Source organism: Acipenser ruthenus, chromosome 6 (genome assembly GCF_902713425.1).
Source record: "Acipenser ruthenus chromosome 6, fAciRut3.2 maternal haplotype, whole genome shotgun sequence".
Taxonomy (NCBI): domain Eukaryota; kingdom Metazoa; phylum Chordata; class Actinopteri; order Acipenseriformes; family Acipenseridae; genus Acipenser; species Acipenser ruthenus.
Window position 1 is genome coordinate 34,567,571 of NC_081194.1, and position 12,413 is coordinate 34,579,983.

At 35.2% G+C, this 12,413-nt stretch overlaps 1 protein-coding gene across 1 annotated transcript in view; it reads right to left on the minus strand.

The window, feature by feature from the left end:
- wdr26a (WD repeat domain 26a) overlaps positions 1 to 12,413 on the minus strand; it is a 108,194-nt gene that overhangs the window by 68,385 nt on the left and 27,396 nt on the right. Inside the window, exon 4 of the mRNA XM_034017007.3 lies at positions 6,670 to 6,806. Within this exon, the coding sequence (XP_033872898.1) occupies positions 6,670 to 6,806 (137 nt within the window). The remainder of the gene's footprint in view (positions 1 to 6,669; positions 6,807 to 12,413) is intronic.

Consider the following 12,413-nt stretch of genomic DNA (forward strand, 5'->3'; position numbering starts at 1 on the left):
ATGTGGTAAATGCACATGACACGTTGATAAGCATTACATCTGTGTGGATTGTGCTAATATGGGGGCTACTTCGACGTATGTTTCCCTAAATGCACATTCATGTTACATAATGGAAATTGAGTATTTCTCTTTTTTTAATGTTAGTTTTGTAAATAATTACTTCGTTTTTACAATTTAGTATGTACATATACCAGTTTACAGCTGTTTACACAACAATTTATTTTCAAATGTTTATTTTATTATAGTTTTTCATTTTTTGAAATGGTTATATGCGGTGAGGAAAAAAGAGCCTTATGTTATTTTTGTAAATTACTTTGTTTACAATTTTGTATGTACATATATGTTTTGTATATACATATATGTGGGGAAAAAAGAGCCTTATGTTATTTTTGTAAATTACTTTGTTTTTACAATTTTGTATGTACATATAGCAGTTTACAGCTGTTTACACAATATTTTCTTTTGAAATGTTTATTATAGTTTTTTGAAGTCATGTGTTATATATAATTCTGTTTATTTTTTCATTTCATTTAAATAAAACTATCTTTATAAAAGTTTTCCATAATAAAAGCACAGCAAAGTGTGATAAAGCAAAGAGCATGGTAAAGCATAGGTAAGCACTGTAAAGCCCATGGCAAATACAGAGTGCATGGAAAAAATGCAAAATAATCGTGCAAAAATACCATGGTAAACTTTCATGAAGGTAAATGAATTAGTGCTGGGACAAATATCAGAATATTCTAAAGAATATTTTTTGACATGTATTCGGATACAAAAATCAGGTGTTCGTATTCGCTAGAAATGAAAAAAATTCCTTGCACTTATTTACCGTCACACCAGAATTTGCGCGACAGTTTCAAAAAATGACAAATGAAAAAGAGCTCTGTGTGATATGCAAGATTATATATATATATATATATATATATATATATATATATATATATATATATATATATATATATATATATACATATACACACACACACACAAACTCATACACATATATATATATATATATATATATATATATATATATATATATATACACACACACACACACACACACACACACACACACACACAATCTCCTAAACATCTGAAGTTGCACCTTCTCCAACGAACAACTGCTGGCAGCTGGAAAAAAAACTGACACACTCAAGATAATAAACATAACAATAGCTGGTTAACAAAAATGGTACCTCAGCACATGACACATAGTCACATCTTTTCACATCTTTTCAATTGGGGTACACACACATTACTTTCATTTCTGTGTATGTGTGCATTGAGAAACTGGAACTTTCTTTTCCTCCATGCTTAAGTATATCACTCACCATGCAACAACATGTGCAGACATTTTTAACCATTTTACAATTCTCGTGTTATAGTAAAAAGGAATAAATCTAATTATCTCTCCCCCTGTAATCTCACACACCACCAACACCCTGTCTGTCTGGGGAAACAAGATAAGATCTGGTTACTTTAAAGTTCAAAGTACCCTAGAACTCGGGTGTAAGATCCTGGTTTTCAATGTGCTATTTCCCCTATATAGAGTGGATTTGAGCATAGGTGTTAAAAACATGATCACACCGATACAGTCAGGTTCCCACAGACAAGGTGTCAGGCTTCAGCTGGGTGGGGGGCACGTAAACGTATCAACACCCAGTAACAGATCCCTATACCATTGGCTAAGTGCCAGAGACAGGGGAGGGGAACCACCCAGTGTTAAGGGTTGTTTAACATCGTGTAAAGTCGTAAGAATTTTGAATCTGTCTGTTCTGTGCTTGGTACATGATTCCCTGCATGTATTATAATAAGCCTATTATTAATTGAAGAAAAGGACTTTTCTTAAGAAACATCGGAACTCACTTTTAAATCAACATCAGGATCAACACAGCAGCTCTTGAGCTTCTATTTAAACGTTTTAGACAGCACAAAGTAAACAAACCAGATTATGCGCATGCACACATAGTTCTCTGTGGAAAGCCACCTGGAACAAAAACACGTTGTGCTGCTTTAGAGCGAGCCAGAAAAAAAGCAAGCACGTAATTCTGAAATGCCTCACTTAAATACCCAACTTCCTGAAAATGTTGTGTAGTGATTTACATAGACTGTATATATTTTATATAGGGGTCTACTTAAATCGCGGTACATTTACGTATTATACAGATGTGGAAATCAATTAGAAACATCCCAAAAACTCGGTTAAACAAGGGCATCTGGTATACTTCAATAAAGGCAATGTATGCAGCACGTTCGTTGTCATTATTTGTCCTACCCAAAAATTTATTTTATTAGTACCAAGTCTAAACATAGAGAACGTGGCTATTCGGGTCTAAAATTCCAACTGCGAAAAAGTAAGCAGCAGGTTGAAGCGAGGTGGCTGTGCTGGATCGTTTTAGAACTGATTTAACTTGCAGACAGGAATAATTTTTGTCTGTGCTGACTTTCCAGTTTGGTTTCTGAAAGCTGTTTATTTTACATTCTGTTCAGCAGCTTCTGTAGTAGCCTTTTGTTTAATGTGTGATTCCAAAGCTAAATAGCGATCGATTGTATTTTCTCCAGACACTAAGATATACAAAACAATTACTTCAGTCTGTATGTGCAGTTTCTTTAGGAACTATCTTGAAACGATCAGCCGAAATATACTTTGCTTTTTTTGTTGTCCATTTATTTTATTTTACCTCCAATGCTGAAAACTAGATTTTAGCAACCGAAATCAAAACAATGCAGCATCAACTTTGTCCCACCCCCTCCTGCACAGTACAGGTCACATAAAAGCAGTAAAGATGCACTGATAGGCTGATTCATACTTTGTCATTTGAATAGTAAACAAGAAAGTTAACCGCTTGAGAATTATTATTTTTTTGTAAATGTTACTTGTAGACATTTGTTTGTTTGTTTGTTTTTTGCTTAAGTGCAATGCACAAGGGACGGCGAAGGAATCAAAAAGGGGTATCTACACAAGGAAGATACGTAGTTTGTGTCGCTTGCTGTGTGCGGTAGTTCATTTAAACAAGGTTTCTTTTTTTTTTCTTTCATCTCCGTACTTGTTTGTATGCATTGGCCCCTAAGAGGTACATTTTGCGGTGACCCCTCAATTTCAGTTTCCGCGAAATCGCGATTTAGGTAGACCCCTATATATATATATATATATATATATATATATATATATATATATATATATATATAGTTGCAACTTTCTGTTATGCAAAATATAATAAACGAGAACCAAAATGGTGAGTTTGTTCCCCTTCACTTTACAACGCCATTTCCACGTTTGTTTTATTTGAAGTGTTTAAAGTTAAATTTCAGTTTTTGTTTGCTTCTTCAGCTACAAAAAGGCACAAGTAAGCCTCACATTATTACTTTATGAAAACTTGTTGATGGCCACTGGTTACTGCGAAGAAACAGCAATGGCAAGGAATGAAAAAAAAAAGAAATAAATAAAATGCATCCACTTTATGTACTATTTATTTAGGGAATAAACAAAACAATGTTTAACTTGGCATCCTTTGTTTTGTGTTTAATTCACTGGAGTAAAGTAAGTCCTACACGACTTATCCATTACTCTTGGGATATTTTTCTATTTTAATGTGTTACATACTGTAAGGTCTTGCTGTAAAATAAAGGCACGCACAAGGCCACAGCCACGCTCCCTGCTTGCGTTCAGAGCAATATAATGGCTTTTATTACTTTTTTTAAAAACGAATGAATATTCCAACGAACATTAAAATTATGAGTGAATATCCGAACATGAAAATCCTGTGTTCAGCCCAGCAATAAATGAAATACAATAATATAACGTTGTAGTGAATGGTAACGCACAGGTGTGTGTGAGTTTGACAATTACAGGTAGACTAATGCAAAATCTATAGAAATGCAGTGTTTTTTTTGTTGTTTTTTTTTTGAGTCAGGGGTGATAGGCTTTCTTATATTGAGAAAGACTAACATTCCCCGTTCCCCCTGTTGCCCGGATTCCTTCTTCAAAGTCCCATTCACACATTAACATCTTTAACCATTACCTTCCCCCAGTTGGGAATCACAGAGCTGGCTGACATAAAAGCATACGATTAGCTATCTTTGTATTGAAGCGCATGTCCCACGGTATTTCTTGCAAGCACTAGACTTTTTTTATTGGTACGGATTAATTATTCAAGTTTATTAGAAAGCCAACTTCTAGCTTTGTATATTCACTAAATGTTAATCTGCATGCAACAGAAGCTGCTGTAAACTACACATTTACTTAGCTATATTCAAACTGCAGTCTTTAGAAGTCACGATAAAAACACAAACCTGAAGCTCCTTTAATAAAGGCACTGTCCAGTTTAGCATCTGTACAGTAAAATCTTGTTGGTTTGTCATTCTGCAACTTCAAAGTCTCTTCGCCATCTTCTGCATTTGTCTTTCCAATTTAAATGTCTTTCCAATCATCATTTTTTTTTTCTGTGAGCAAGACACCAGTATGTTTCTTGCTTTTGGTTGTCACAATTTTTTCAACATCTTGTAGAACTGTATAAATAATATCTTTACAGATTTTTTTAACAGACTGTAGCCTAGTATGAACTGGCTTTAAAATGCTACGTGGTTTTCCATCAGCCGTAACACAAGGTCAGACCACTTGCTGGGCTATTTGCTGTTGATTTGCAGTACTGTATTTTCTGCTGTGTTCTTTATTATTTTTACTCTCCCTACTTTCATTTTGCTGTTAATCTTATGATTTATAAAACATGATTTTCCTTTTAAAATTACTGTTTATTATTATATAGTTTTAGATTGTTGTAAAAGTATTATCTGCTGTAGGTCTGTCAAAGCACGGGAATAAGAAAGAGTTTATCATTGCTTTTATGCAAACTAGACAGTTATTGGTTCTGACATGAATCAGTCATTCTCCAGTGCACCAGCAGAAGCTTTTTTACAATTAAATTCCTAGCCAACTTCTTCAGATTCCCAAGTAGAATATTCATGTACATGTCTCTATTCATGATGCCTTCTAGTACTGCACATTCAGCAACACCTGAAGCTGCCATACACCCCCTTGTTTCATGGTGAGCTGCAGACACTCCTCTTTAAATTATTCTGATTGCTTTCTCCACACACCACACTCCCATCCGAGTCAAACATTTGGACATTTGGAAAAAGCTTCTATAAGTATTTTTTGGGTTAAAGCTGATCTTTTCTTGTTGACTGCAGTGATGAAGGGCTTCTTTCCAGCAACATGACCATTGAATCCCTTCTCTTATTTTAATTCTTACAGTTTGTGCTCACACCTTAACACCATATTCTTCAACTAGCACCTGCACAATATTTGAAGCACTTTTCTGTTTCCTCTGACCTTGGCAACAAGGGCACAGACTTGTCGCTCTGTGGTGATTCTTTTCCTCCCTCTGCCTTTCAAGTTGCTCACTATCTTGTTTTTTTTTTTAATTTCTGTACTATAGAGTGCACTGTCTAGTGTGCTATTTTCATTTTTTTTTCCTATTTCTCTTTTGCTGTAACCTTCATTGGATAAGGTTACTACTTGCACACAGACAATTCAAAATTACATTTTTCAAATACATTTTTATACTCTAAGAAATCAATTGATAGCTGTTAAGTCATTTGTGTATCTCAATCACAACTGAGAAAACTGATTACATTTACGTATTTTGTTTTCTTCTGTGAAACTAAATGGAGTTTTAAAAATTGTCCAAGCCTTCATTTTTCATTTACATGCAGAACGTACAAGATCGCAACATGTGACTAATCTTTATTAAAGCTATAATAAAGTATTTGATGCTGGACACACTATTACAATCATTGTGTAACTGTACATTAATAAAGATGAGTTGCTTCTGCTTTGACATGAAAAAGTAAGACTTACTATTTATTTAAAAGCCTGTTTAGTAGTTTCACAGAAAAAAAAATAAGTAAATTAAATCAGTTTTACTATTAACACTTCTCAGTTGTGACTGAGATACACTATGGCTTAACACATATCAACTAAATTTTTAAAGGAGAGTAGAAAAGGACAGTGTAAAACACATAAAATCAGAAGCCCTAATTAACCCGATTAATTATTTTGACATTGCCTGAATAACTGTTTGAGAACGTCTGGCATAAAATCATCGTTTAAAACAATTATTGTAGGTGGAAAAAAAGTGCTTGAATTTTATTTACAAGTTGCCTGAACATATACTAAATACAAATAAGCAGCTTTGTCTTTGCAACATTCAAACTCAATATCGAAGATTACAAAACATAAGAAACGTGGCACTACCTGAATAGTTGCTGTAGACACTGTATATTTTTATAAAATAAAAGAAAGTGTCTCAAATGGGAATCACATTCACACAGCCCTAATGGTGGATCATGACGCTCCTTTTAAAAGATCAAGCTTGATCTTTTAAAAAAAAAAAAAAAAAAAAAAAAAGGGGGCCACAGCCCATAACACTGCATTTGCAATTCAGACTCACAGAAATATCAGGAAGCTCTTCAATGACCAATAAAGATATTACAAAGCTTTTGGTAAACTTAATTTGTTAATTTCTGGTATGCAGATATTTCTACGCAGTTTATTTTTTAATGCCTAGAAAAGCACACTGATTTTTGGCATTCAACAGACAAATTCTAAGGAAATTAATGTCAGGTTTGAAACCTGGTTAAAATAAAAAATAAAATAGACAGTACCCGCTGAGGAGATGGATGCGGTCCGTGTTGTATTTCAGTGGTGTCAGTTCACCTCGTAGAACCTGTAGAGCCTCGAGTACCTTCCCATCTTCCAAATACTCCAAGTACTTCTGCTGCAGCAGCAAGAACTTCATTCTCTACAGATAAAACCAAAAGTCAGAAGTTTCAATATAGATAAACTTTATATACAGTAGGAAGAGAAATACGTATCACATGTTTTGCTTTGCAATGATTTGCCAGTTTTTAATTTCTGTAGTAAGTGTAAAAATAGCTCAGGTCAACTCAGCCGTTCTTGGTCTCCTATTTACTTCTGGCTGTCAAAAAACTTCAGCATCTTAAAAGAGTCCAGATTAGGATACACACAACACAAGCTGCCAAACGGTGATCATTACATAAAGTTGTCGGTGCTGCTTCAGATTTGAGAAGAGAGTCAAATCGGGATATTTTTCTGGTCTGCCATATGATACCAAAATGCCTCATGTCTTCCCAACACAGGCTCAACTTGCAAAAGAAATGTCTTGTATAGTGATTGATAAACTTTTTTTTTTTTTTTTTTTTAATCTTAGTTTGTGTTATGTGGAATGTAATAAAACTGAGTAAATAATCCCCCCCCCCCCCCCGCCCCCGCCCCCACCCCCGCCATTGTACAAAGCCCACTTTTCTACATTTTCTTATCTGAAAATTCCATGTTTGTCCCAGCACCAACAGATGTAGCCTTATTGTACATAGGCTTATCACATATAACATTGAAAACTAAATGTGTAATAAGCATTTCATTTTTTTTAAAAAAAAAAGCCAGTGGTACAGACTACCAGAATGCTGCTTGTTTTCATTTTAGCATTGTAATAAAGCAATTTTTATTACAATACTTGATTCTGTAGCAGGGCTGAGGCCTCCACACTAACTAGGACTGCCCATCTGGGTGTGTTTACAGAAATAGACTACTACAGTACACTGAAACACTTTCAGAAGCCCTGAACGACTATCAGCCATTTTAATGCCACAGTGTTCTACATTCAGACTCAATTTAACACAAAAATGTAGGCCTATTGGTTTCCATCCTAATTCTATATCCAGTCTGCTTATATTCAGCATTTGTACTGTAGTTATTAGGGAACACACAGACACATTTCTTTTGCAAGATGATCTGCCAGGATTCCAGAGATTTTTTAATTTAAAACAAACTGGAAAAGTTGTATGTTCCTTTAAATGCAGTGAGAAACAAAATCCACTATAGTTCCTGTTTTGGACCTGTCCCCCCCTCTTAGTTTAGAGGCCTCCTTTAGGGGGCACATTTGGGGGGAAAAAAAATCCTTCACAATGCTCTGAAAACATTTCTAGGAAGCTTAATATAACAGCAAATGTCTTTTTAAAAACGATTTTTTCAAGAAAACATCTTATCTTGCTACCAGTTACAAATGCAATAAGAATCAACTACTGTACACAAAACAAATGAGTTGTATCATATTTCTTGTAAAATTCAACTTTGTCCAAGTTTACCAGCTGTTGGCACTAAAGCAAAAGGAGATGAAAGCTGCTTACCTAGCATCACAGAGGGTCTTATTTACAAAGCTTTAACTAATGAGATATTTTAAGAGCCCCCCCCCCCCCCCCCTCTACAATCCATTCTTAATATTAAATTACATTTTGCAACCATGGAACTGACAGTGCACTGATAACACTGTGTAATAATTTTTTTTTTTTTTTTTGGTTCCTGGGTAGTAAGTGTTATTTCCTAATTGCTTATGCCTCAAAAGTATACAAAATGGCTATTATTCCCCACAAACTTTGCTTCTGTGACCAGGACAGTGATATTTTGAAATTTACCTATTTTCCAGAACATTCCAGATAGATTCAGTGCTGAGTAAACTTGGAGTAACTTCTAGAACTTTCCAGTAATATAAATAGTAGTAATAGTATAAATAACAGTTCAGTTTAGTTCCAGCTGCCTAAGTGGATACATATCTGCATTTTTCTGAGATGGCATCAAGGTCATAGGAGACTTCAAAATGGTGGCATTCCTGATGGGTCTCCAAGGCGGTTTTACCAAGTTTCCCTGCTATCTTTGCCTTTGGGACAGCAGGGACACCAAGGCGCACTGCCACAGGCGGGACTGGCCACAGCGGACCGAGTTCTCTGTGGGGAGGAACAACGTCAAGTGGGAGCCACTGGTGGACCCCCGGAAGGTGCTGATGCCACCACTGCACATCAAATTGGGCCTTATGAAACAATTTGTCAGAGCTCTAGATAAGGAGTCGGCAGCCTTCAAGTACCTTCAAGACTTCTTCCCTAAGCTGTCTGAGGCAAAGGTCAAAGCCGGTGTCTTCGTCGGACCACAGATAAAGAAGATCCTGGAGTGCAATGAATTCCCCAAGAAGCTCACTAGTAAGGAGAAAGCGGCTTGGAACAGCTTTGTCGCAGTGGTTCGGGGCTTCCTGGGCAATCACAAGGCCGAAAACTATGTGGAGCTGGTTGAGACTCTGGTGAAGAACTACGGCACAATGGGCTGTAGGATGTCCCTCAAAGTCCATATCCTTGATGCTCATCTTGATAAATTCACGGAGAACATGGGAGCGTACTTGAAGGAGCAAGGCGAGCGCTTCCACCAGGATATACTGGACTTTGAACGTCGCTACCAAGGACAGTATAACGAGAACATGATGGGAGACTACATTTGGGGGCTGATTCGTGAAAGTGATTTACAGTATAATCGTAAATCTCGAAAAACTACTCACTTCTAAATCTTTTGTAGTCATTTTTGTATTACTTTAGTATAAATACATGTTAATTTGGATTCATATGTTGTTTTTTTCTGACTTTATGTGAACGAAAAGACACAAATTCGCCCGTTTTCTCATTGGAAATAGGTAAATTTCAAAATATCACTGCCCTGGTCACAAAAGCAAAGTTTGTGGGGAATAACAGCCATTTTCTATACTTTTGAGGCATAAGCAATTAGGAAATAACACTTACTACCCAGGAACAAAAATTGTGTTACATAATGTAATCCTTGTGCTACTGTATACAGCTGTGGCTATGAATATTGAATCTTATATATAAACATATTTTTGACTCAATTAATACTTTGATTAGGCCTACATTGTTACCAATTTAAAAACGTTTGAGAATTTTTTAATAAAACAAAAAACGCCACAGTATGAGTATTATGATTTTTATTTGCTTACCGGAGTATTTATACTTCTAAATAATGCAGAGAGGTTGTGCTTTACTGATTAGTATTCAATTATACGACGAGTTCAAAACTGCAAAGTTCATGACCAGCACTGAGGCAGAATCACCTGGCGCCTGCTTCACCCACCCTATTTAAACTAAAGAGATGAGTGGTTTATTTGAAAATATTAAACAAACATTCTTTCAAGCAGAGGGAACATGCAAACAAAGTTAGACATTTTAGGTTTATTGCTGATTCTAATGCATTCTATATTTTCTTAAAATACCTTCAATATATGTGCATGACTTGGACGACAGCACATGTACAGTAATTTTTTCATTTTCATGTGTTGTGAAGACAGCACATCAAATATAATGCCAAAAAATAATTCTTTCTTGCATATTTTGCAGGACACCCTTTCATTCAAGGGGTTTGTAAAGTAATCCCACGTCTTTGAGGTTTTATTTCTGATTCTGCTGCCTTCAGCTGAACCTGTACGTGCAGCATGCGCCATCTTGAATATATAACAAATACTCTATTCAGAACATTTTCCAACATTTTTTATTTATTTATTTTAAAATAGGGTATTCGAATACTTTGAATAACTGTTGCAGCACAAAAAATAAAAAATTAAAAAAAAAAACCTTATATGAAAAAGTTTTTATGGTCTGTAGCTTTCATATAGCCAGAGGTTAACACATTGTGGCAGTAAAACGGTTATATTAACACAGGTAGTGGCACTTAAAGAAAATCAAATAATACAATTGTGTACCTATCATTCAGACAATAATTTAAAGTGTACTGTCTTTATAAACCTAAAAAGTCATGGCAGAAGAAATATCATGGTTACCAACACGTTTAGCATGTGTTTATATAACCCTGCAAATACACTTTGACACTGTGGCAGATGTAGCTTTGAAAAATAATGGTACGATATCCACGATCGAACATGGCCAAGGGAATCACAGAATACAGTGTCCCAAGTTTAAAGTTCTAGTTACAGGTATTATCCAGAAACCCAAAAGTCACATGACCACAAGGCAGCCATATGGTTTATGATATTAACAGTTATTGTATATGCGCACTGGCAGAATTGCAAATTCATACAAGCTTAATTAGATATAGCTTCCACAAGATTTATAAATGGCCAACCTAATTCAGTCAACCCTTGTAACTCACTTTAATTATCTCTTTGCATTGATTAGTAAAAGAAAATATATTGGAAAACAAAAAGGCTACTGCTGAACTACATTTAAAATGACAGCAGCACATTTCACCCATTAACCCAAGCAGAAGGCTTTGAAAAGCTCTTAAACTAGGTTTCACATATCTATCCACAGGGGACACTGCTGCCTGATGTACATATTCAGCCTTTAGCCTGAGTAAATTGAAGGAAAACAAGTTCCTGAGTCTGCGTTCCTACAGCAGCAGACAAGCATACTGTACAAAGCTCAAGCTGTTCTGCGTCACTTCCTGACGTGTGCAGCCCCTTCCCCCACTGCACAGGAAGCGATCAAAGACAACAAAATGAATCAGCTGGCAGGCCAAGCAAAATCAGACATTAGCTGGTCTGCCTTTGTTTACAATTGCTGGAACACAAAAGAACATACTATGCTGTTAAAACTCTCTGAAACAAACCCAGTCTTTTTATGAAGCATTAAAAGCTATTAAGGCTTCTTTCTATTGGAATTGAATGTGTTTTAAATCAATTATTTGGACCTGCCATTTCAGCACCAAAATCCTAGTACAGAAATTAGGCCTCTTTAGAATGTCAAAAAGGCTGCGGGGGAAAAAAGGTTTGTTATACAGTGTACATTTAAACTTACGCATTTTACATTATTGGAAAACCAGGCCAAAGTTACATTTTTATGATCTGGCATACCGGTGGGCTTGGAAAATGAATCCCTGAAGCCAAACAAAGACATTTGCTGTCTTTCATTTGCTAAAGCACTCGCACCCTTGGTTTATACAGTGGTTAAATAATTTCCTAATTATTTATTAAATTATAATAATAATAATAATAATAATAATAAATAATAAATCAATCTGTTTATTTAAAGTCACAGAGCAGTCAAGGTGAAAGATATTCAGTTATTTTAACATGAGATCAGTACACCCAAAACATAAAAGTCGTCTTCTTAAACTGAACAAAAAGGGTTTGTAGTTTGTTAAATTCTAATCCTGAATTGCTTGGAATCTAAAAACTGTGCCGCATTTCAGTAAAATCTAACCTATATATATATATATATATATATATATGGCATCTCTTTCATTTTGATTAGATGAACGATTTATAGATCACAACTAGATATTAGACTAAAAAATATTTCAAAGTAGTCTCTACGACGGATATGACCAGAGATTAAAATTAAAAGTCCCTAATAAAGCTTTTTAACATGATGATTTGAACAACCATACTTGAGAGAATAGCAGAATGTGGTAACGATATTTATTTATTGCATTTATGTAGCGTTTTTTTATACTGCAAAGCACTGTATAGTACATAGCAGAAAAAGAGAACAAACCACAATATAGCATGTCACACATACAACTACCACAATCAGACCATTTA